Source organism: Triplophysa dalaica, chromosome 13, assembly GCF_015846415.1.
Source record: "Triplophysa dalaica isolate WHDGS20190420 chromosome 13, ASM1584641v1, whole genome shotgun sequence".
NCBI classification, from domain to species: Eukaryota; Metazoa; Chordata; class Actinopteri; order Cypriniformes; family Nemacheilidae; genus Triplophysa; species Triplophysa dalaica.
The window spans coordinates 14,773,018-14,800,154 of NC_079554.1; the positions used below are offsets into that span (position 1 = coordinate 14,773,018).

The 27,137-nt window shown below is 37.6% G+C and overlaps 1 protein-coding gene across 4 annotated transcripts in view; it reads right to left on the reverse strand.

The window, feature by feature from the left end:
• Window positions 1-2,553: 2,553 nt before the first annotated feature.
• Window positions 2,554-27,137, reverse strand: part of fndc1 (fibronectin type III domain containing 1) — a 33,914-nt gene continuing 9,330 nt past the window's right edge. For 3 of the 4 annotated variants that reach the window (XM_056765398.1, XM_056765396.1, XM_056765399.1), the window contains 16 exons: window positions 26,770-26,890; window positions 26,192-26,379; window positions 25,441-25,548; window positions 24,854-25,042; window positions 22,598-24,760; window positions 22,174-22,289; window positions 21,565-21,676; window positions 21,138-21,470; window positions 19,644-19,769; window positions 12,656-12,892; window positions 7,683-7,791; window positions 4,401-4,480; window positions 4,287-4,316; window positions 3,934-4,095; window positions 3,548-3,670; window positions 2,554-3,234 (listed from right to left, as the gene is read on the reverse strand). In XM_056765398.1, coding sequence (XP_056621376.1) covers window positions 3,119-3,234; window positions 3,548-3,670; window positions 3,934-4,095; window positions 4,287-4,316; window positions 4,401-4,480; window positions 7,683-7,791; window positions 12,656-12,892; window positions 19,644-19,769; window positions 21,138-21,470; window positions 21,565-21,676; window positions 22,174-22,289; window positions 22,598-24,760; window positions 24,854-25,042; window positions 25,441-25,548; window positions 26,192-26,379; window positions 26,770-26,890 — 4,313 coding nt within the window. In that variant the 3' untranslated portion in view covers window positions 2,554-3,118. The remainder of the gene's footprint in view (window positions 3,235-3,547; window positions 3,671-3,933; window positions 4,096-4,286; window positions 4,317-4,400; window positions 4,481-7,682; window positions 7,792-12,655; window positions 12,893-19,643; window positions 19,770-21,137; window positions 21,471-21,564; window positions 21,677-22,173; window positions 22,290-22,597; window positions 24,761-24,853; window positions 25,043-25,440; window positions 25,549-26,191; window positions 26,380-26,769; window positions 26,891-27,137) is intronic. The other variant, XM_056765397.1, reaches the window with a different exon arrangement.

Sequence of the window (27,137 nt, forward strand, 5' to 3'; positions counted from 1 at the left end):
TTGCTTATTTTCTGGACTGTGATAATCAGATTTGTCAAGGTCATTACACATCATTAGGGATAGTTTACCCCAGAATAGTCATTCTTTTATCATTTACTCCTCATGTCATTCTAAACTTGTTTGACTTTCTTCCTTCAAAGAAAGATTTTGAGTTAGTAATCAGACAACATAAGTAACTGTTGGGACAAATATGAAAACCCGGGCTAATTTAACCCAACAAATGGGTTTGTCCATTTTTTATGCCCCAATACTGTTGAAAATTACCCAGCACTTTTTTTTGTTGACCTCCAATGACTTTCACATAAACCCACTTCTCATTTCTCAAAATATCTTCTTTTGTGTTTCTCTTGAAAATGTAAGTGATACATGTTTGTGAATAAACGATGACAGATTTTTGCGTGAACTATCCCTTTAGCAGAAAGCAGGGAACCATGTTGTATTTTGAACCTCACCACATTCGCATTGCACATACATATTGCAAATAATCAGCAATTTTTCATCAAAATGTTAACCTTTTTTCAGGGTTTTTGGGGTGTAGCAGTAAAATTATTAACGAATTCCCAAAATGTAGAGTTCTTCTCAACAACATGACTCAAAATGTCATAGCCGATCAATAACTGATGAGACTAATATAGGTAAACACTAACATGCAGGGAGGGTTGGAAAGGCTTTATGGCATTTGTCGAGCAGGTTAATCTTCCCCCTACTCAGTCTTGACTTTCTTTCGATGATTTAATCCTTTTAGAATGAGCGGTAACATTTTCCAGCCCAACTAGCGCATGACCTACTTTTAAAAGAGACGCACAAATAGCATGTGGAAAACAGTTTAGATTCTGCTTAACTTCAATTTGAATGGCTTTACATTTCGTTTAGAATAATTGTGTCTCGTACTTAAGTGAGGTCTCCTCTGAATAATTTATACAGTACATTGTTTGATAATTTTTTTTTTATTATTTAACATCCAGAAGGACAGAGAAAATCCAGACTAAACTGCAGTGACTTCAAGATTCTAAGCTTCTAGCTTCTTGCAGGCTGGTTTGCGAATCACTTGGCCGAAACAAAAGGTTGCACACTATGTGTGTGTAACCACTACTGGGATTGTTTAACGCAATTATTATCTGCCTCACATCTGTGGTTCTCTATACGCAATTAAATACTTTATTATCTTCAGATCTTCTGATTCCCATTTGGTGGATTCACATCAGTTAAAAACTATTAAATGGCAAGACTTTGGCTGTCCTTTTTTATCTTGTGACTAGTTCCATCTTCTCTTTTCTGCTTAGTTGAAAGTTTTCATTGAAGTTTATTTTAAAGGAGTTTAGTAAACAATTGGAAACTCTAGATCTTTGCTGTAAGGCTGTGATGACAGCGTTATTCCTGATCTGCTCAAAGTTTCCTGAAATTGTTCTAGACTATGACATCTAGCATGTTTGTAAACATATTTACCACAATATATTGTTCCGTAGCACGCCACTCTGTTTCTACAAAAGGACTCCTTGTCTTTCATACTCCCTCTCTCTCTTGTCAGATGATGTTAGCAGCTGTGTTTGTCCTGGTTTATTTGCCTTAACAGTGTTCTGTTCTCTGTTCTCTCTTATGAGTCTGGCCCACATCAAACTCATTATCTTTAAAGGCTGTTCCTCCTACAGAAAATGAATACATTTTGAATTTATAAATGGCCAAAAGTTTTTCATTCTCACTGTTTCACATTGATTGGCATCTTCAGACTTTGTTTTCATAGTTAATGTCTGTTGTCACAACCAAATTCAGGAAAACCAAAGAGAAGATCCCTTAAGCAAGTGGATTGTAACTGGATGCCAACGAAAACATTAATGTGTCTGAATTTTAACATAAGGAACTGCTGTACTCAGAGATAAGAAACCTTGCTATTTCTTGTTCTAATTTAAACCCAACCAGTGCCTCTTGATGGTAACATTCCAGATGATTCAGAATATCAGAATATGTGAATTCATGGCAGTCATTCACTTCAAATGATGGAAAAAGTATTTTGTGTTTCACACACACAAATAATGGGAATTATTAAAAGGAATATTAAAGCATAAGCATATCTATTGAAAGACCTTTATAGGGTCTGCTTTCAAAATATTTGTAATGTTAGATGTTATAGCCTTTTAAATCTGTCAGAATAACGATTTATTGCTGCAACAGCTCGTCTGAAATGGATAAGTGGATTTAGATGGTAGGATTACTTATTGCCAACTATTATTATGGTAAAAAAAAAAACACAGCTGCATGAGCACATTTCTGAAAGAACAAAACACTCCATGACTGTGCATTGGACACTAAATTACTTTCTGGAGATATTTATATAAATTGTTTGTTAAACATATTATTCTTCCTATTAATGTTGTCCTCATATAAAAATAAATAAAAAATTACAAGGCTTTATGCAGAGTTTGTTCTAATGTGTGTCTTGAAATAATATAATCCAATATAATATGATACATCATATCATATTATAATATAATATATGTTTATAGAGGTCTGTGTGCCACATCATTTTGAATCAATAGAAATTATATCATATTTTCTCCATAGCACCTTTATTACACTTTTAACCGTTCCTGAGCAAATACAAATATTTTTACCATCTGCCCTAATATGAGCAATATTTCCATGCCAATTTTTGGTAAAATAAGTGTACAAAAATTTGGCAAGTTATAAAAATATCAGCAAATATCACTCATTTTTAGTCATTTTGCTTTGTGCTTTGATATTTATGTAACCCAAAACTCAAAATTCTTTAAGGGGACTGTAAGATAAATATTTCAGGTGGAATTGAATGTGAAATAATTACAAAATTACAATGACTGAATACATACAATTTTCCATAACGAAAAATAAAAGTGAATAATTTCAATACACATGCTGCAATTTCCTCATATACAGACTGATTTAAAAAGTGCTTGATATCATAATGCAGAAATATTAGTGATACTCAAAGTACTATATTCTTTCCATCAGAAGCAGTTGCTATATGATTTGGATTTGATTGCCATGGTGAGCATCTCTGCGAATGGCTGGTATATATAGGGGGAAAACACATTAGCATGGAATGTGATTGCTTGTGGAAATGTCCTGTTGGAGTTTCATTCTGTTACCACTTTCCTGGGATCGGGACTCCACACTCATACCAGCCAACGAAAGGATGTGGTGTGCGCTTGCCAATGGCCCCAAAATTCACTGGCTCTTGTCTATATGAACGATAATAACCTAAAATCCACAAAAATATGTATTGTTACTATTAGGCATCGATAAAATTGTTTCCTATAAAGGCCTTTCTCTGGCAATTTTTACAGTATTTACAACATACTTTGTTTTTAAACATATGTTTTGTTATACGCTGTAACAATTTCACCTAATGAAAAGCCTATGCAGATGTTATTTTAAGTTCAATTTCTTCTCACCCATTTTACTATCGCTGATATACATTCTAGACCCAACTGCTTTGTGCACAATCATGACATGCACCTTCTTATAAAACTGGAAAACTGAACTGAAAAACTAGAGAGCAGATGTGTCGCACCTTGAGCTGTGGGTAGGTGGAGAGAGTGGTTGTGTGGTCCTGTCCTCCCCCCTAAATAAGAGTCCACAAATTGGCAGTGGTCCTCTCCATGGCCAAATGTATCACCGATGCTGTAGAATGTTTCTGAAATGGTGGAAAACAGGACTATCTTGAGTATTCCCCAAGACCCAAACCACAGACAGTGCATTGTATTAAGCTGAGGGAAACTGTGGTTTGGATAGAAACTTTCTTAGGCTCAAGACCAGCACTCCAGAAATAGGTCGCTTTAGATTACAGACACAGTAGCTTAAGTCTTAAAACACAGTAGCTTAAGTCTTAAATGTATTCAGATGCAATTTGATATAGATGTAAGTAATGTATATCAATAGAGAAAAGAGGGTCAATACCTTTCAGTCCATCTCCCATGAAGATCTTATAACGCAGGGAGTTGCATAGAACGACACCTACAAACTTCCTGTACCATGTGCGCTTGACAAACTGACTTCCTTTACAAGAACTGTGGGCGGGGTTATACCTGAATGTAAACGGGATCCAGATAGGTTCCCCACCTGAAGGGAAAGAACGGATATTTGGGTTTACAAATCCAATTCGATTAATAAAATGACAGGACATTCAGCTGGGAAAAATAATAAAGACAAAAATTCCTGCACACAAGCATTGCATGCAACAACATACTCTGTTTCTCATTAGGAGTTTAAATATTACTTCGTAAGAGGCTCTAAACAGATGAATCTCATACCTGGGGGTCTTTCTATGAGAAGGGGGTCATCTAGATAAAGAGATAAAAAAACAGACATTTAATATGAGCATTTCAAAATATAACATCCGTTATGAGCATTCAAAAGAGGCTCACCTGACTCTGTGACATATGTTAAAGTTTCACTGAAAGGCCCCAGGCCAAAGATGTTTTTTGCTTGAACTTTGAAGTAATACCTAGGAACACGAATTAAAACACAGAAGTATAAAATCATATTTATAGGAGACAAACAAGCATACTGTCATGGAGAGATTTATTTTATGAGAACCTTTATGTACATATAAAACTAGAACGAACGCAGCTGAGTGAAACACCCATCCCTTTAACTTACAGCGAGGAGAAAAAGGCACCAAGGGGAGAAAGGGAAGGAAAGGAAAAGGAAGAACGAAGCAGTTAAAATGCCCATCTCGCGATCCTGATATCATAACACTGAGCCCCTGGTAAAAAGGCTGACAAAGAAAAATGACAAGAAGAGGTTGCGTGTTAAAGGGAATAACGCATAAGAAAGGAATTTTCAATCTGACAAAACCTCATTGTGACAAATAGCAGACCGCAGCCACTCAGACCTGACTTTGGCACATACATCGCCTCGGAGGATAAGTTAGACAACTAAAGAAATTAGAAACGAGAACTGTGAAGAAGTTCAAAGGGTGCTTAGGGCAGGGCTGCTCACAGCCTTCTGTTTTGCCAGTGAGAGAGTGTTCAGAAAGCACACGCTTCGCTGGGTTTAACTCAGGACCCGTTTAATGACATAAAATCAGCACTGCTGGATCAAATTAGAACAGCCACGTGGAAACTCTGACCAAAATAAAGAGAACTGGACAATTATAGTCAGACAGCCAGACAGAGAGTGGGGAAAGGGGACTGTCATTTTTCAACAGGGGTTGGTTTATCATTTTTCTTTGTCCTTTCGAACGTGTGTCATTTAGGGTGTGTGTCTGTTTGTGATCTAATGCATATGTGCATGTGTGTGTCCTGTTTTTCCTCGTCCATAATTCTTTTTGGAACGGATGAAAGCTTGAGTCTGGATTTAACACCCAAGTGGTTTGTCATTTTATCTTTGATATAGAAGGAACTGTTATTCCTCACATTGTATTTATCAAGATCCTAAAACTTTCTAAATAGCTAATTATTCATAGAAGTCATCAGCACTTTATGGTTGAATTATGAAGTGTCAGTCACAGTGCTCAACTAGAGGCTAGAATAACAGAGATTTGAATTGAATCCCAGAGGATAATAAAACAACTTCATCCTTGGGTTCCACACTTAAGGACCAAACAAGTTAACATATCCAGTAAGTACATTCAGTATGCATTTAAGTGTTTTCTCAAAAAGTACTGAAAAGAGTGCATCTACATGCCTGATAGTGTACAAAACAAATGTCAATCAAACCTGGAGGGCTGAACACAGCTGTATGCGATTATGCATGCGTGAGTAACTCATCTGTGAATGTGCGGGCATTTCATGCATTTCTAGTGTAAAATCGGTGGAATTTTGCTGAATATATATAAAGTTAAATGTGTTTAATGGAGTTAAGAGTACTATTGTATTGTATTGGTATATGAAAGCTAAAATGATCCAGAATTTTTAATAAACGAACATGCAAGGTTGCAAAGGGAAAGTGAAGACATTTACGAATGCCTTGAATTTCAAGGGCATGTATTCCAAGTGCCAGCACATATTGTAAAGCAGCTAAAGCCTTGTAAAGACGCATGGTTAGTAGGGTTTTGGTGTTACAGTGAGAGCAGCATTCAAGAAATAAACAGTAGTCATAATATTGCGCAGTGAATGTGGTTGAAAGGGTCTAGCCAAAGGCTGGCAGGTTCTCATGAGTCTACTGAGGCTCATCTCTCAGAACACATGTCCACATGAGCCAGTTTTCACAGCGTAAAATATCAGTTGCTTTTAGCTCTTGTGAAACGGATACCTGAGTGAGTTAAAATGCAGACAAGCCATCTCATCATACATTGGTGGTTTGTGTACGGAGCACTGATTTCTATGAATGGATTGCGACGGAATTCTAAAAACTACCGAGCAGTCATATTGGTACAATCATCTGCCACAGGATGTCATTTACTGACACCCAGTACTTCACTTATGAAATTCTCTTATCTTATTAAAGCTTACCCAAAATAAATTATGTCGTGATTTACTCACTCTCTAGTTGTTCCAAACCTGTATAAAAAAGAAAGATTTTTTGAAGAATGCTTGTAACTCCATTGACTACCATAGTAGGAAAAATTACAACGGCAGTAAAAAGTGCTCCAGAACTGTTTGCTGTCCTATATTCTTCAAAATATCTTCTTTTTTGTTCAACAGAACCAACAAATTACAAAGTAATTTAATAAACCTACTATGGTGGTCAAAAGGGTCCAATAACTGTTTGATTATAAGCATTCTTTCAAATATATTTGTTCGTGTTGGTAATTTTTTTTTTTATACAGATCTGGAACAAATTGAAGGTGAAAAAATTATGACAGAATTTTTATTTTTGAGTGAACCATCCCTTTAACCATAATTTAACAATAGCACAATTTATAGAAAAACGTTTGTAATACAATGGTAAATCATGATTTTTTAAAGATTTTGAATAAGATTTTATCTCGTTTTGGAAACAAACTCTTCATATATTTCTCCATGTATGTAATATGTAATAAGCTTTCCTGTAGCTCAGTGGTGGCAAGGTTGTGGGTTCGATCCCAGGGGATTGCAAATACCTATGTAAAATGTATAGGATAAAGCAATGTAAGTAGCTTTGGATAAAAGCGTCTGCCAAATGCCTAAATGTAATGTAATGTAATGTTAATGTAATATTACGTTGACGATATTTGTTGCATACGAGACAACTCGTAAATTGTATTTTCCTACCTTAAACTCGGACATTACGTTTGTAACGGCCCACGAAGCCGGACATTCCACCTCTAAACTCGGGGCGGATAGACAAACCCGACCTCTTAAGCATTACGTAGCATCGCGTATGGTCTGTACACGCCAAGTATAAGGTGGGTAATTATATCCACAATTTAAGTTGTCTCGAACACAGGATTACTGTTTTGCGCAAACAACACAGAAATGTCTGTGCATTGTTGCTCAAAAAGTCTCCCAGTCAATCATCTTGGTGCTCAATCGCTTTCGCTATGATGATGTCGTAGGGCTAAGTATCTGTCTGTGCAACGCCGCAGTTAGTCAAACGCAGTTGTTGCATCATCAGGGTGTGTAGACGAATTGCTTTTTCTTATTTGGCAGTCTATACTTTATATTTTTAGACATTGTAGGTGACCAAAAGTTTTTTGATTGTGTTATAAGAAAGGATAGACGAAAACGCGGGATTGTGTTAGCATCTGCGTGCATATGTTTGTATAATATAATGAATCCCACCTGGAGTTGGGCTTGAGGTTTTCCACTGGAAGGTGTGTTCCGTTTGAGAGCCCTTTTGACCACTTGTTATTGAGGACGTCGTCATAGGATGCACTGTGCACCATGTAGCCTATAAAAAAAGGGTAGAATTTTTTAGCACACACTAAATGTGAGAGATTAAAAAAGCCTTAATACATGATAATTTATTCTTGTCTAAGACTAAACTAGAGCAAACTGTAGCTGTTTCATTTTTTTTCTTCTAATTCCATCAGGAATGTGTAACCTCATGCCAAGAAAATGTGATGTAGAATCATAGCACATGTATTTTAAATAATTCAGATTGCATTTCATAAGCAAATGACAGGCCAGTGCCATTAAACAGCACTTGCATGTAGTTGTGAACAGGCCCCAATGCATGTATCCGCCTTACAGAATTACAGCAGCAACATCTTGTAAAGTTTTATTTAATGGCATCTGGACTTTATTTTTCTCTTGTTAAAATGTTGCACCATTCATCAAAGCAACTTTATCATTCATCTGCTGGCAGGAATTCCTCTGTATTTAAACCTCCTCACACATCATATCATGACATTCACAGTGGCTGAGGGAATTCCTGCCCTGTATTCGAGATTTTGGATGAAACTTTAAAGTCTGCGTGTTGAATATCGAAAAACATATTCATAGCTTTGTGTTTGAATTCACATGAAATGGAAACCTTGAAACTGATCATATTTGTACGTGTAGGTGACAGTTGTAGGACATGTAAACACTTAAATGGGAACATACTTATTGTTGTATACTGCACATTATAGTTTATATTCTTTTAAAATCTATACTAAATAAGGAGAATGCAGAATAATCAGTGTTGGGCAGGTTACCACCAAAATATAATACATATTATGTATCTTACTGTCATTGAAAATAAGTTTTATTAGTGTCTTTGAATTGTAATGCGTAACACTACTTTTGAGTTACTTTAATCCAAATAAGCACAAAAGTATGACTACCCTGCTGAAACAAAAACACCACAGAAATTCTAATAGTTTCCATTAAAACTCCATTGGAAATTAGGTTTTTTGAAATACCTATTTGTAGTGTTATCTCATCAACAGAACCCAACACTTTTGTTTCCATTAAAAGCAATACAATTCCCATCATAACCATTAAATCCAGTAAATTTATATTTAGTCATTTAGCAGACACTTTTATCCAAAGCGACTTACAGAGAGTTCAGGGAGCAATAATACAATAGATGCTAAAACCAAGTTCCTAGTTTCAACAAAAGACAGAAAACTACCTGTTGAGAGAAAGAGAGAGGGTTTTATTTTTTCTCATTTGTCTGTCAAGTATTCACAGAAGTGATGGGTTTTAAGTAGTTTTTTTAATGTTGTGAGAGATGTGGTTGACCGGACTGAGTTAGGAAGAATGTTCCAACAGGAAGGAGTTCTGAAGGAGCATGAGTGGGAAAGTGATTTACTGCCCTTTGAGAAGCAATACATGACGCCGCTCGTTTGCTGAACGCAGGGTTCTTGATGGGGTGTAAGAATGTAGGAGGGTGTGAAAGTATGGCGGTGCAGATCCAGTGATAGTCCTGTGGGCAAGCATTAGTGACTTGAATCTGATACGGGCTTCAACCTGTAGCCAGTGGAGAGACATGGAAAGGGGTTTCACATGAGCCCTTTGGGGCTGTTGGAAGACGAGGCGTGCTGCTGCGTTCTGAACCAGCTGGAGCAGTTTGTTAGCCTTTGCAGGAAGACCAGCAAGGAGAACATTGCAGTAGTCCAACCATGAGATTACCAGGGCCTGGACAAGGAGTTGTGCCTCATGCTCAGTGAGATAGGGTCTTACCTTTTTAATAAGGCATATTGGCATGACCATGTTGTCATTGCAATGTGATCATTGAAGGACAGCTGTTCATCAAATATAACTCAGGTTCCAGGCTGTTTTGGAAGGAGTGATTGGAGTATTGCTAAGTTGGATGGTGAGATCGTATTGCACCGATCTTTAGGAGTGCCGGAAATTTTGAATTTATGCTTTATGCTTTTTAAGCAGTATATGCATTCTAAAATGCTAAAATGTAGTTTATTGCTGCTCATTGTATATCCAGTGGAGGGCGATGTGTTAATGCATAGTGATTGTGCTCATCAATGTCCCTTTTTCCTAGGCATCCAATCACAGCGCAGGAGGGGCGGGACAAATACCACATCAACCAATCGGCAAATACCTGTAGGCTGCAACCGCATGTCTGTCTACAATGCCTTAAACAATCCAGGAATTATTACTTTACGTTCCCTGGACTAACATATTATTAAAATAATTGTAAATAAATAAACTATCTGCGAAACTAATTCTAGTTGACAATACATAGGCGGAAAGTCCGCATCAAGGCATACAATGTGCATCAATAAGTCCTTGAGCGCCCAGTCACCATTTTCAAATGCATTTAAATACTCAAGTGAGATATGTTAACAGAGCCTATTCTTCCTGTAGGCAAACTACGCAAGTTGAGTAGCGCCCCTGCACCACCAAGGGGCCTCCTTGAGTACCGAATCAAAAACACTATGATGTAAACAAGAGGTGGATTCAACTGGTCTTCGGAGTGTTCTGTTACAAACTTTACTCATTTGGAAATGTCCTTTTTAATACTTTAATAATTACTGTGACATACTCGGACATCATGCATTGCGTGCAGTGATGACATGCGCATAATGTGATGATTCGTCTTGGCTTCGAAACGACGCTATCCGTCTGTCGTGGAAGAACGGCAACGTGAAGCAAAAAGAAAAAGAACTAGAAGGCATGTGTTTTGTACTATTTTAAAGTCTTATTTAGCTTTGTCAACTTATGCTTGTACATATTTGCAAAACAGTTGGTTTGACTGGACGTTGGATAGTCGTGAATTCAGGGACCGTCTCCAAAGTAATATACACATTATTATTCAAACTTCAATAGCATTTACAGGGAATATCTTAGTCACAAAACCACCTGTTCAATGTTAATGGGAGTCTCTGCTTTAATGCACACAACTGTATTTCTATTGCCCATATAATATTATTTTTTGTTTCATCAAATATGAGAATGTTTTGAATGCTTAGTTTTCCTGAGAAAACTATATTTATCATGTTTTATTTTTGTTAATCACTAATTTGATTAGTAAAAAGCTAGATGTTCCAGAGCCACATGTTGCTTTAGGTAAATGATTATTTACATGTACATCAAAATGTGAATTTAATTTATACTTAATTGTTCAGTTTAAGGATTTTTGTCTTTCAGTTTTCATTTGTGTGTTAATTGTTTTATCATTTTATTTCTTATAGTTTATAGTTATGCAGATCTAAATTGAACTATTATGACGAGGGTCTCCTGTCTCAAGTGGAGGAGTTCAAGTATCTGGGGGTCTTGTTCACGAGTGAGGGAAGGATGGAGCGGGAGATTGACAGACGGATCGGTGCAGCTTCTGCAGTAATGCAGTCGCTGTACCGGTCTGTCGTGGTGAAGAAGGAGCTGAGCCGCAAAGCGAAGCTCTCGATTTACCGGTCAATCTACGTTCCTACTCTCACCTATGGTCATGAGCTGTGGGTCATGACCGAAAGAACAAGATCCCGGATACAGGCGGCCGAAATGAGCTTTCTCCGCAGGGTGGCCGGGCGATCCCTTAGAGATAGGGTGAGAAGCTCGGTCACTCGGGAGGAGCTCAGAGTAGATATGACGAGGGCCCCTCACAAAGGTTTGCATAGGGCCCCCAGTCTAGGATCGTTACTGTATGCGCAGAATAGAATATGAGAGGCACAGAGAAGGCGCTTGGCACAATTTAACTAACAATCACTGTCAGAATTGTAAAAGAAGACAAACGGCCATCTGGTGAATTATGGTAGAGGTAGAGCCCACTATAAAATAGCTTTCCTGTGGCTCAGTGGTTAGAGCATGGCTCTAGCAATTTCATGGGTTCGATCTGAAGGGATTGCACATAGTCAGAAACAAATGTGTAATACAATGCAATTTATGTCTCTTCGGATAAAAGCGTCTGCCAAATGCATACAATTGTAAATAATGCAACCTATAGCCAAATGACAGGATAAAACACAGAACCTCTTTCTACTTACTTTCATTTTGTTTCCATTCTTTTTTTAGAATCGTTGCATTCATTTCAACCATCGGATTTTAGTAACAGGCAATAGTATTGCAATCATAGTATTTTAATCACAGATTTGTTTTTTCTGGGAATGGAATGTTGATAAATTTAAATTATAAAAAAAGAATTTCAAGGTGAAAATACGTTGTTGTAACGCGCATTACTCAGATTGTATCGGGTATAATATTACCAAAATGTTCTTAGTATTGCCTTACATTACTACGTTACAGCAAAAACTAATATATACTGTAATATTGTTACTTTTGTAATGCGGTACTCCCACCACGGAGTATAATATTATGTCATTTAAATGCAGTGGAATAGATTGTAACTGAAGCTTATACACAAATGTAGAAACATATAAATACTGTACATATAACCTCATATATCCTTTTTGTATATTCATGGATTTTGTGGTAATAGTTCAATTGTTAAAATAATGAAATATCCAATAAATCAAACTATCTACAGCCCTGTCAACAACATCATTAAATGTTTGAAAGTTTTACTTCACATCATGTAGTTGAATAGCAAATTGCACATCTGTCTTTCAAATGACAAAGTTGCTTTCGATGCATCTTTTGTAAATCGTATTATTTCTAGTGTTGCTATCGAACAGGACTAGACATGCATATGCATATTTCACATGCTGAAAATGGAAAAAGTAAAGCAGTATTGAAACGCTTGGAGCGGATTGAGTTTTGTTCTTTTCACAGTAATGTTACTAATTTCATTAATATAGGACCCCTAATATAACTCGAAGTTGTGAAGCCGCAGAAGATTGATTTCTTAAAGAAGTACCTAAATATTATTTCTTTTTTTCTTTTAACTAAAATGTGAATGTGATAAACCCCTCACTCACCTGATACCATGTCATCTTTCAGTGGCCGTGCCCAGTCTAGGATGACAAAGGAGTGACAGCCCTCCATAGCTACCACAGTGACATTATGGGGTTTGTTCTTGGGTGGCTGCTTTTGATTGGTTGACTGTCGATCTTTCTCCATCAAGTTCGCCAAAACATCCACTTGTAGATATTCCAGAGCCTCGGTCAGGGAACAGGGAGCTCCAGGGTCCTTACGTATGTAGTTTACATATGGAGCTGAGAGCAGGAGGTAAGTGAGGAAAAAAGAAGGATATTAGTGTGCTGCTTATTGTTTAACATGACCAGTGCAATCCACAAATCACAATTAATTTAAATAATATATATCTATATATTGAAGAACTGTACTAATCCAGAGTGAGTAAAAGAACTCGAATAATCACTCTGGACTCCTCACACCACGCACACTTTCTCTTTGAGCTGCTACTGTCTGGTCGGTGCTACATAGCACTGAGCACCAAAACAGCCAGACACAGGAAAAGTTTCTTCCCTCAGGCCATCTACCTCATGAACAGTTAAATGTTCTACTGTGCAATAAAAACATATTTTGTTGATATAATATTCAGCTATCCACATTCCCCTGCATAACTTGTATATAACACAGTATCATTTGTATATAGCACATATGTTCATGCAATATTCTGCCTACTGTCCTTTTGTTTAATATTGTCCTTTTTGTCAAATGTGTATTGTCTCTCACATATATTTTTTTTACGTCTTGTTACCTGTGCCTTGTCACTTTTTAAACCTGTATGTGCAGTGGAAGACAAATTCCTTGTGTGTCCAAGCACACTTGGCAATAAAGCTCTTTCTGATTCTGATTTATATATTGATATGTCTCCATTTTGTATCAATTACAACATGTACTCCAGTTCAAAACCTTGTGATCCATGTTATCCCAGTATGATCCCAATTTTAAATAGCAAAATTCAGATTTTACATGTGTCACAGTCTTTTGGAACATATTGTTTATCACATAAAGCATTTACTTTTAAGTTTATATGTTTATATTTTTTTATATGTTTGAAAGTTTATTAGTTTGAATATGTCAGATTTTAAACAACTAGTAACACAAAGTACTGCAAAACATCTACCGACTTTCATGCAAATTGACAAGAATTATATTGATTTATTGGTTTGGTTCCATGCTACTGTTCAGCAAAAAATATTGTTTAAAATGCATTTTACTTCTCGTCCTCATTCAATATTGTATGCTGTTTACACTAGGGATGGACATTTTTCAATAATTTCATTATTGAATATTTGAGCTCATAGAAATTGATATTTGAATGTTCTTTTATTTAAATTAAGTTAATAAAGATTTAATTTGTTATGTTTTTATCTAGTCACAATTTCACATCAAGCATTCAATTATCATTAAATATTCAAAACGCACAAATATTTTATCCTCTATATACGTTTTTTGAAAAGATTGATGAAAGAATGTTGAAAAGATTAGCAGCGTTGGAAAAAAAAAATAGAAAAATAAATAACAACTGCATTTAAACCTGCGCAGAGCGAAATAATACAAAAACAGATCAAAACTAAACTTATCTTGTTTATATTTTTTACATGTTCTTGATAATAAAACAAGCATATATGCTATTTTACTCTGGTGAAAGTTCCCCATCCAATAAACAAGCCGCCAGCGCAGAAAACACGCTTCTCTTCTAACTCAACATCCGTGCAAATTTATTTGCTGGCTATAACTTGAAGGCACCGACCCTATTTGAACTTCTTAGGAGGAAAAATACAGGCTTTTAGGTATGGAAAAAGGTACTAGCCTTATGCTAAGGCCAAATTCATTAACATGGATAATTATTGCGGATCGAATATTCAAACATTGGTGCACATCCCTAGTCTACCGCTTGCACGTAGTCACAGAAAATAAAATCCATTGTTGCTATTTCACAGTAGACTGTGGCTCTTCCTGTTGGCCCGATAAAAATTCTGTTATTTCTGTCGTCAAGTGCCAGCTGGATCCACAGCTGTGAACACTCCCAGGACCCCTTGTTTGATTGGGCCACAAGATTCACAACTGGAGTTAATCAAATGCTCCATGTGATGTTGACCCTTATACTGAACAAAAACACACACTTCTGTGCATGTGCCTCCGCCGAGACCCAAAAGGTACACCGCACGTGTGATAACCAAAAAAACGCATATAAAGTGTGTGAGATAAAGCTGGAAGAGGAAACACGTGAAGGGGAGAAAAATTGAATAGTGCATTATAAGAAAAGACAGGATACTGCTTCCAACCTGATTGCTCAGAGATGAAGTTTGATGTTCTTGTATACATGGCATGTCACATGCAGACAGCGACTGCATTCACACACACTGTGGTACACCAAGGCAGGCATAGACTGAGGCCTAAGTAAGTATAGCAAGATCTGGAGAACAGACAGCACACCGAGATATTAAACCAATAAATAATGAAGAACATGTCTGAAGTTTGAGCCAAAGGGAAGCCACTTTCAGCTCATATCAGCAGATTTAGCTCATGACATTTTATTTAGGGTTTCTCTCCCTGCTTGTTTCTCAGAAGAAATGGCAAGCATATGCGTAAAAGTGTCTGTCTGTTGTGTACTCCACAGTCTGAAGAGTCAGAATTGATGTCTGTCCATGGACTGAGGATGAGATTTTCCATGAGCTGTTTTCTGTGTTCGTGGAGCTAATATTTATATGTATTCTTTTTTTTTGCTTTGCATTGATTGCTGTTAATGCTTTCTGATATTTGACACATCTTTTACTTTAATTGGTTTCTCTTGGTGCTGAAGCTGAAGCCAGTGCCCAAATTAGAAACCATTCTGTAAGTTTCCATATTATGCTGCTTTGGGCTAGAAAAATTGGTTCTACACTGGCCCCTACAATCCATTGGTCTTGAAAGGGTGGTTTACTGTAATGTCTCCAAATGGTTCGAAACAAATACAACTTATTCTGCCAAAACGTAGGCAAAAAATGTTCTTGAATCTGTTTACGTGCCAAGTGCCCAATGTTATCCGTGTACAAATATCAGTATACTGGGCTCAGTACAATCCAGTCCGTCTGTGCAGACAGAAATATTAAGCTTTGTTCCTGGGCTCTATTAATATTCATACTTGTGTATTTGAACACTATATTGGTGCTTTGGGCTCCAGTGGTCTCAGTGGGGCTGATATCTGCCTATCCTTGTATAGCCCTGCTGGGCATAGCCATTTTCAATACTGCTGTATAAATGCATTACATTCACCAACCTAGAGTGTGTTGAGGGACTCCTTTGTAAAACAATGAAGAGTTGGCCCATAATAATTTTCTCATTCTGATTGTGTTTTCCTATGTATCCAGCCAAAGTAGTTGATGTCACATCACTGCCAAGACAAGCATTTTAGAGGAGCCATGAAACAGTAGGAGCTCTGGGATTTTTGGCAAATGAATAAAAACAGAACCCAGGTCAGTACAACCCCTGTCTTGTCATAGGCTATGAATTTGAAAATTCTGGCAATCGTGCAATACATGCAACAAATTAATCAGTAATATCTGTCATTTATGTCAGTGGTTAGACAGATTTTAAACCATTAGTAAAGGAATAATTCTTCCAGATCATTCTGCAATTATTCATACACTCTAGTTTTGCTTCAAATTTGTGCGCTGTTATTTTGTTCAGTGAAACACAAAAAGGACAATTTTGAAATGATTTCTGACTCTGTTTTCAGTGCAAATGCAATACATGGTAATTCTGTCAAATTTTAAAGTGGTACTTCACCCAAAAATCATTTACTTACAGCTTTGTAATTTCAAAAATGAATGTCACTTTCCTCTGCAAAACACAAAATAAGATGTTTTGAAAAATATTGGTAACCAAACAATGGCTGTACCCATTCTCTTCTATTGTATAGATATAATACCAATGCAAGTCAATATGTACCGTCGTTGTTCAGTTACCGACATACTTCAAAATATCGTCTTGTTCTGCAGAAGAAAGAAATTCATACAGATTTGAAATGAGAAGATCATGAGAAAAGGATTGTCGAATATCCAGTTTTAGGTAACTATCACTTAAGACTAGTGGTGGGCATAGATTATTTTTTTTAATCTAGATTAATCTAGATTAATCTAGATTAAAATGGCTCATTTGAATTCTGCCGAAGGCATTCAGAATATGTGTGCTACCCAAATAATGACTAAAAGTAAGTCTTTGAGAACGGGTTTCTCAAGACAGGTGGCGCATTAGACCAGGGGCTCATCTCCTGTTTCCAAAATGCATCACAAACTGCTTGAGAAAGCTGTTCTACTATGATAATTGGTGATGAAAATTAAATTATGTTCAATAAAATGAACTTCGGTTTACTTCCGCATTAGCTAAGGGATGATTTGCGTTTAGGTGGTGCTTGAGACTGGAAGAGCTCCTACAGTACATTTACATTTAGTCATTTAGCAGACACTTTTATCCAAAGCGACTTACAAAGAGTGAGGGAGCAACAAGCGATATGTCATACAGGAGCCATAATACATTAGATCTCAACATTAGATTTTCTCAGTTAGAAAGTGTTAGAATTTTAAACCAATTCCGCATTGCACAAGGTGCAAACAACCTAAGTCTTGTCGATGTTTCTATTGGGAAGCTTCTTAAAAAATAATATTCCCTGAAGCAAACCCGGCGGCTTCAAAGCTGCATCCACGTTAGCACGTCACGCTTGATGCGGTAATTTCACAGTAACGTTATGTTGTGTTCAGACCAAACGCGAATGGCGTGTCAAGCGCGAGTGATTTATATGTAAATGCAAAGAGCCAATAGACCTACTTGCTGCGCGAATCGCGCGAATGAAGCCCTAGTTATGAGATGATGAGGCGGCTTCTGCTTCCGCACGCGAGTTGAAAAATCTCGTTCTCGCCCCGTACAGTGCAGTTAAGCTGGTATACATCCGCGCTAAAATATCAAGGTGAAAGTCATCATAGCTTGTGTAGTATAGACCCAGCTGCCAACCCAACTTTGAGAATAGATTAACGGCGACATTTTTTTTATCGCGCGATAAGAGTCTCACTGCGTTAACGGCGTTAACGCCGTTAACGGCCCACCACTACTTAAGACACTATGAAAATAGTCCATATGACTTTTGCACTTAAATATGATACAGAATGTTTGACATCCAACCTGCATGTTTCATTTAGTTGCATAATGAGTTGCATTTATTTGAAAGTGGAGAATAACTTGAATTTCAGTCTGTTCATCACAAATCTATCAAATGGCCACAGAAGACTTGGGATAAAGTGCACAAGTCATATGGACCACTTTTATAGTTACTTTATCTTTGGCAGAAAAACTGACAGACTGGCCACTAAACTGTCTGAGTATGGAAAAAAGCTGTGAAAAGAATTCTCTCTCAATGTTCCCAGGTTTGACATGAAGGTTAAAAAATGATAGAATTTTGAAAAAGGGGAAAGTTGGGTTTCCAAGTCCAATATGTTATTTTGATATCCAACACCAGACAAGTAGCTTGTGCTGAGTTGCAGTAGAGTACCCAGGAAGATACTGAGAGCTCTCAAGACAATAGCAACCTGTATTTTACTGCTAGTATAGTAGAATCAACTGAGGAGCAGAACAAATTTGTAATCACTGTAGACTTCACAAGCCAAACCTCCAGCTCTGATATTCATCCAGCTGTTGGCACAGCTTCTGCCGCAAACTGGACAAGAAACAATGTTCCATAGCAAGGTGTACGTATGGCTTGTGCGGATATGCGTTTAGAAAGAGGAATGTGCTGACTATGATGCTAAAAGGCCATTATGTGCAGTCTTGGTAAATTAATTCATGCTGAACTTGAAAAAGCTTGGCTGGAGTCAGTGAGCACTAGCCTGACTACGTCAGACTTCGTACTTCCGCTCAATTTCATTTTGCTTCGGTACTCAGCAAAGCGAAGTAGCAGAGTTTGGTATAACCAGGCAAAGTGAGCACATCCTGGAGCAAAATGGAAGACAGATTTTATCGCACATCATAAGACATCCTTTGTTAAAGTGCATGATTGTATTATATATCCTTTTTTACAATTATGATGAGAGACTAGATGTGAATTCATATTCAGATGTGGATGCAAGCATATGTGTTTTAATCTAATCTTTGCACAGCTGAGAGGAACGCAGTTGCTCTATTTGTGAATTGGCTGGACTAACATGCTAAATGTTAAGCAGTTGTAAATAAACTGGCTTTTTCATTTTTCTTTTCCGTGCGAACACCTTTATCTTACACACAGCCTTGAGTTTTTGGGATGGAAGCCCAAACTCACAGACACTGAGGCATAATTTATAGAGTTGACTTTAAATACTTTCACGGAGGCATTCAGAGAAATTGCCTACAGAAGCTGCCCACATGAAAGAACCTGAGTCTTTAGAGCTTGTAAAACCAATGACCTCTTAAATGGTCTCAAACAACAAATGTATTAGTTGCAAAATGGAGGGTTGGTTTGTTGCACGCTGGCGATATGAGAAAGAAAACAGGGTTGAGAAATTGATGTAAACTTACGATAACACAAGTGCTAAAGGTAATACTACGTTTGCCACCTTTTCTCTTCTTCTTCTTCTTCTTCACATTACTAACAATTTTACAAGCAATGTCTTGTTTGTTCTATGAGACAACATACCTTTATCCAAAGCAGATGCTCATAGAAAAGATGTGTCCAAATATTTTGATGGACTTGACATGTACATAAGGTCAGCTGCACGGTCCATTTGCTCAGAGCTTTCACATCATCAGGGGAATAAGCAACATTTATAGGCCAAATAAATCTCAAGTGCATTACATCTACAGGAAATGCTGAGGTGATTGAAAAGAAATGAACTGTGTGCAGCCAGTTGTGTTTCCTGGGAGGGTTGATCGCAGCAAGACATCTGTTTGGAACCAATGATCGCTGAGATGGTACAGCATATTCATTTTCCCACAGTGTGAATGGTTTTTGTGTTATCTCAAATGTAAACAAACACTCGGAAGAGGCTTTACCTGTGAAACGTTTCTTGCCAGCAACATCAAACTCGGAGGTAGGGGTGTTGTTAAATGGCCTTGTCTCAAGAGCGGGGGGCTGCGTTGTGGGGAATGGGATTGTTGTGGTCTCCAGTAAAAGTTCCTCTGTGCATAGAAGAAACACAAAATTTACTTTTTTAAAAATACAATAAAATATGAAATAATAATAAAACTTAATGCTAAGAAAATGTCTAGTATTATGTGTTCTCAGAGACCACTTGGTTTGATATTTGTGTTAGTGTCCAAAGCATACAAACTTGTTGGAAGTAACAACTCTACAAAATACTTAAATAGTGCATTTTCTGTATAGTTGACATATAGTTTGTTACAGTGTACAATAATGTCCTTTTACTAGTAGTTGTAGTTGTGTAATAATGTGAGGATGTGACCACATTATCCCATATGGTTAATATAACTTTCCCAGGAATTCCTTTCACACAACAGCGTGGGCTTGGACATGCCAAGTAACCATTAAAACTGTATCTATGCAAGCTTGTCCTTAAATGCACCTTGGCCACATAAGATGACTTGAGTTCAAACCAGTGGAATTACATAACAAATGATTATACAATAAGGTCTGTTCATTAGACAGAACAACTTGTCATTACAGGAGGTTCGTCCAACTTTGTCTGTGTAAGTCCTGTGCTCACTAAATCATACAGATCTTCACTCAGCAGCCTGTGAAGACACTTAGCTTGGAACAAAGAAAATAAATCAAACGACCTGAGCAGAGAACTACCCCTTCAAACAAAAACATATGTCCCACTTTAAAAATGGAAATTACTAGGAAAGTACAATGGCCATACAGACCATTTGAACTTTATATTGTTTCAAAAGATGCCATGCAATGTACAATATATTGGTTCCACTACAAGGAGAGTAAATTATGACAAAATTGTCATATTTTGGGTGAGCTATACCTGTTATGTTTCCCTAAAATTAAGCAGTACTTTAACAGATTAATCTGGGTTTGCATAAAGTGTTTCAATGTTTTACAAAACCTACACACATATCACCGTGAAGTTTTGACCAAAACCTGGCATTATTTGCTTTATTTGAATAGAATGAGGAAAGAGGAATGTTGTTGTTAGCGTTTTCTCCATAAAACCATGTCGATCACAGTCAGATTAAATGCCAAGCCTGCTGTGCATAACTGAGAGATATCCTTTGAGGTTTACTGCTTTTATGCTATCTGCCCTTATGCTTGAAATACTGTTGCTAAATGACAGAGGATCAGGTTTTGTGGGTAGGCTACTAACTACATGGCCGTAACAAGACTTCATACCACCGCCAACTGTATTTCCAAACTGTGCCAAGAACCTTTCAGGCTCACATTAGCCATTTTAACATTGCCACACAAATAAAGCTTGTTCAATTACATAACAAGACTTGTTTTCAAAATGTTGAAGTGAATTCAGTTATTCTGTGAGAGACATATATCAGTTGAGTGTGAATGCAAAACGTTTATTTTACCTTCAGAATAGCAGTTTAGTATTCCATCACCATCCATTATTGGGAAACCGTTCCAATCCAGTCGGGAGTACAGTCCAGGTGGACACGTAGGCTCAGCAACCAATGTTGTTGGCTCCAAAGTTTCTGTTACAGTTTCTGTTGTTGTGGGTTCTAGTGTGGTTGTTGTAGTGGTTGTAGTGGTTGTAGTCATGGGTTTAGGTGGGTCTAGGCCCACTACTGTCTTTCCTCCCACGGTAAGGTACTTGTCGCTGGGATTAATCACAGGTCGACTGTGCCTTCCATTTCCAAATAATGCTAGCCCTTCCTGGTCTACCAGTGGGCTGCCTTGGTCATCTTATATATGATAGCATAAAAACATAAAAAAGATTTGATAATATTGCTCCAACTTTGCTTCACTTATGTTTTTAAACATGTGTAAGTAACTCACCAAAGATAGTTTTGCCATCCTCTCCAAGGACAACTTTTCTGGGTCTTCCTCTTGAATCCTGAAGCACCTGTCCATTTTCATTCATTAAAACACCCTTGTGCAGATCTACTACCTAAGAGTAAAAACCCAATCATCAAATTGTTACAAACTCTGAACTAAGTAACTGCAAGCAGGTGGCTAAAAGTGAAGAAGAATCTTTCTTTCACAACTAAATGAGAAAAATAGTTTCCATGAGTTTCCATGGCAGGAGAACTGACATGTTCACATCACTGACTTTGCTTACTTTAAAGATGATTTTGTTTGGACTGTGGTATCCTCACATTATTGCATTTAAAAAGTACCCAGACAAGCCTTCTAAAAAATCAGCTTGTAACAGAAGCGGTCAATTTTGTCCATGTGATCAGATTAGCTTGTATCGCTAGTTCCAAAAGTGCATTTTTACCAATTATGTTAATTACAATTTGTTTAATCCATGATTAATAACTTGCTATGATATCTGTATATGTCTACTGTATGTCTATATATGTTTTTGGTTTGCTTTAAAGTAATACTTTTTTACAGATAAATAGCACGCATCCAAGCAATTTTTAAAGCTGTATGTGAACACACCCATTTCGTTCCATCAGGACCTGTGATATGTTTGACTCCATTTGGTTTAATGCTTTCATCAGACGTTGAGGATATTTTGCCATTTGCGGCTGTCAGGTTTGGCCGGCCATTTTTGCCTGAACATAAAATGTATAAGTCATACTTGTACACATACTCACAATGATATTGGTCCCTAAAACATGCATAGCACTTTGTAGAAATTCTAATGTACCTAATGTACAGCCTAATAACTGTAAGTATGTCTAATAGTACACTGTGTGTACTGAGTATATGTTTGTGCATATTGCACACTGTCATCCGTACGTATGTAAATAGTACTCCTATATGTAAATTATTACTGCACTTTCTGCAGCACGCTTTTAAGAATTTCACTCATCAAGGCACTGGTGATGTGACAATAAAAGAAATTCGATTTTATGTTTACCTTTTCCATAACTGGGTTTGTAGCCATTGCCTGGAGTGTTTTCTTTTGAAACTGATCGCAGCCTTGACCCCACCACTGGATTTCGAGATGGAGGTGATATATTCCCAGGTAAGCTTTCACCAACAGATACCTGCCCAACGGAGGAGCGAGAAGATGAACCTTGAGTGAACCTGTCTAAAATAAGTGGTGATTCTGCTGGACTGCTTTGGGATGTTGAAGAAGATGCAATATCAGGCGAGGAAGCAAATTTTGTGGCCACTCTTTTGTGTTGAACCGGGTACAACCTACTAGGGAGCCGTGACCCTTTTAGCCGACTTGCTACCACAGCTGAGCGTACCCTTCCATTAGATCCCAAAACAGGTACTCTTTGGGGAAGTGAGGGAGGTGACTTTGAACTGGGGATAGTGGTATTTTTCCCCCTATCCACACTTTCATTCTCAAAGTTCTGGACAGGTCTTTGAGTTTTAGTTACAGCTGTTGTAGTAGTTTTAGGTACTATAGTTGGGACAATGTCTTTGTTTTGCCTGTCAAAGGTCTCTTTGCTCCGCTCATATAGATATTGATCTTCATGATCATTGCCAATTTGGGGACTATTTTTTGCAATGTTTGTTGAAACTGTTTCTCTGTTAAGGACACTGGGTTTATTTGAGACAGGGACAACCCTTTGCTTTGAGGGTATTGTTGTGGGGGAAAGTTTGGTTTTCTCACTGGTGTCTTGAGAGCTTGAAGAACTAGAATGTGAAGGAATTCCACGAATAATTGGTCTTCCTGCACCTACAGATGAGGCGGTCCTACTCCATGGTATTCTCCCATCTTGTCTACGACTGCCTGAATTAATCCTAGAATTCCGGCTAGGTAATTGAGAAGATGAACTTCGTCCGTTTGAGGAGGGGTTAGTCCTTGAAGAAGTGTGAGAAGAATTCACATGACTATCCTGTTTTTCTTCTCTGTCATTATCATTTTCCTTCTCTTCTTCTTTGGTTGTATCGGAATGGGGTTTTTTGGTTGGGTCATGAACAGTTGGCTGTTTATCCTTTGATGTGTCTTTCTCTGTCTTCTTTTGGCTGGTATGATATTGCTTATGGTCCTCTGTTGCATCACCACTGTCAGTCCTTGTTTCTGCTTGCAGTGTGGATTGTGAAGAAGTAGATGAGTCGGTTTTGTGCTGTTCTGTTTGAACTCTCTGAACTCTGGTTCCAACTCTTCTGCTATTAGGGTACATTGAACCAGTTCCTGAATTTGTGAATCGACTTGATGTGGAAGAAGTCCTTTTTGTACCTGAAGAAGAAGGTAGGGATGATGGAGTCAAAGATGAAGTTGATGAAGATGATGATCCTGAGGAAGAAGAGGTGGATGGGGGAGATGCTGATTCTTGCACTGATTCAGGCCTGGTTTCTTGAGGTGAGACCACTGAAGTCTTCCTGTCAGTCACACTTATCTGGTTGTCCTTTCCTTCCGGGTAGGACACTGCAGTAATATCCTTTCTTGTAGCTGCATACTCTGAGTTGTGTTGTGAGTTTGAAGAATCTCCATTCCGTGTCCTTGATCGAGAACCATGGGTGCGAGAATTAGGCCTTCTCAATCGGCTGATGTCTACGATTGATGATGTGCGAGGTGTCCAAGAAGAGCGTTGGTCCTCTGTTTTTTTATTAACTGAGTCATTTGAGGATGGTTTTGAAAGTAAAGTTTCAGTACCAGGTGATTGGTTAGATCTTTTTATTGATTCTGTATTGTCAGGTAAATCTTCTGTTTGAGGTTTAACATTGTTGGTGGTCTGTGTGTCCTCGGTAGCTTCATTTGTTCTTATCTCCTCATCTGTTGGACTTTCAGTTGGTCTCTCTTCATCATCTGTATTTTCCTCTCTGTCCTTCGTGTTTGAGTGTGAGTTTGACATTGAATTAGTCCCTCCGTTTCTGACGGAACCCCTTACAGATGAGAAGATGCTGTGATAGGACCTTGTTTGGGAAAGAGGGCGTCTTCGCCTATTTGTGGTTGGAGCCTCAGTTGGAATGTTTGGAGTGGTCTGAGTATCTGACTCTTCAATCTCTTCTGACTCCTGATTGTCTGATTCATTGTGTGATGACATCATGGAAGTGCTTTGGTCAGTCTTATGGCTGTCCATTCCTCTTGTCTGAGTGGAGACTTCTGTTCCAGTAGCACCGGCTAAAGTCAGAAATAAAATAAAACCAAGTTTCTGCAAAGTTTCTACTGTGATAAAGTTTATTGGAGGAAACATATGTGCTGGGGAATACCTACATGCAGGCATTGCAACAATAAAAGCTTTGGTCTGTGGTCCTTGCCCCTTTCTATTTACCGCACGGATTTTGAAGATGTAGCGGTCACCTGGCATGAGTCCATCTATAGTAGCAGAGGTGGTGGTGCCACGGTATGTAACTGACTTTGCGCCAAACGGTTTCATAGCCGGAGCATAGGAAAGGATGTACTCTGAAAGCAGATGTCAAATCAATCAGTATGGTCAATTTCATTTGGATGCCATAGCTGAATATTTTCCAACGAACACTTGGAATACCCAAGTTTGAACTAATACATCCAAGCCAAGGATAACACAGTAAAGAGAAAAACTCCCTATGCAGGAGGAAACAGTTTTTTAACAGTGTTCTGTTTTTTGTTGTTTTAAAAAGCATTCCTCGAACTCAAACAGTAGAGTAATGCGCTCATAATGCCAAGATACCATGGATTTCATAAACCGATGGATAAAATATGGACCTTTAACGCAGTGTAAGTTGCAAAAATGCAATGTAAATGTTACAAATGTATGTAAAATATTCAGTTCCAGAGCAGCTTTGGTTACAGTCTTGAATAAAAAATGCTTGTGGTCTAACCTCTTAGTCGTCCATTAGTTTGCTCAGGTGGATCCCATGTTGCCTTGATAGCTGTACCTTTTCCTCTAAGTGGGCTAACCTGAAAATTTTCTGGAGGGCCAGAGGGAGCTGGACATAGACAGAGATGGCAAAAAATAAGGACCGACCAAACCCAAAAAGGTGTACTCCTCAATCTAAAAAATTTCTGTCTGGAGATTTGCAGATGGTAACAAAAGACATTTTGTTTTCCAGAAAAATTAGTAATGAGATCATTCTAATCCTTCAATGAATTCCAAACAGGCAGTAAACAGTGAATATTGCGCTGAACTATAACAAAGAGGCAGTTATTATATGCTCACCACCCAAAACATGAAGAGAAACATTTGTCTTAGAGGAAGTGCATGTGTACATGTAATGGTGTACCTACACTATCAGAATTTATATTGTTTATACTTAGCTTTACCTGCCAAGTATAGTTTTTGTAGTTTAAGGCATTAAATAAAAACATTGATCATATATGTACACTTCCTCATTTTCTTGCCCCACCACTACCTTTTTCTCAGTAGTTGTATATTGCCTGCTTACTTTTCTGTATTTATTGTTTTCTTAACAAGATTCTTTATTCATTGCCAAGTTCATTTGGGTGGATCCATCATAAAATAAATATAGGTATTCAGGATACAGTTGTTTGGCTGTGCAAAACATCTGGGTTAAGATATGTACACAGTCATAACCGTCTAGTCATAATTATGTTCAGAAAGCATAAACAAACCTGATTCAGGGGTTCTCTGGAACACAGATGCACTCCACTTCCCCTCATGGTTTCCTTGTGCGATTCGAATGGAGAACTCATACATGCTGTCCGAGGAGAGCGTCTCAATGATGAGACGCCTCTGCGGGGTGTCCTTGTATTCCCATCGTGCAGATTCTCCTTTCTCTCTGTATTTTACTGTGTACTGCCTGCATAGATACAGACATACTGAACATTTTGTATATTAAAACACAGTTGTCTTCGAGAAAAGAGAAACAATAAAATTAATTTCAACAGTTAACAGTTAAATTTAAGTTTTATACAGTGCTTTCTATTATTAAAGTTTTGTCAGGGAACAATGAAATGTAAATTGCGTTACTTGTTTGTGTTAGTTACCTGTACAAATATGTAATATGGCATATTAACATGACTTAATTTGGTGATAGTTTTTATTAAGAGTGAAGTCAGGTAGAAAAAACTCCTGAAGTTAACAACTGCAGTTTTACTTTTTGAAATTGTAAACTATGCATATCATTACTCCCGTGAAGCAGTGCAGCTCATATTATAATTGATAAACGCACCCTTCTAGAACTTCTTACCTGGTTCCCCCTGGAATATCCTTCCTCTTCTCAACAAGTGGGTCAACCCATGTGATCAGGACAGACTGAGGTGATAAAACTCTAACTGTTATGTCCTCTACTTCATCCACAACCTCTGGTTCTGACAGGCATAGAAATATATTATCAATGATTGAAAATCTGTTTAGAACTGTTCCAGTAAGGTAAAATAATCAATATGTGACCAGCCTTAAGCCATTTTTGGCGTTCTACTATTTCTACATAAAATCATCCTACATAATGTAAACAAAAGATAAAACTAGATTGAAATGCATTACTGAAATTAAACTTTGATGCTCTAATGTCATAATTAGATTTTGAGACTTTCACAGATAGGGTCACATTGATCT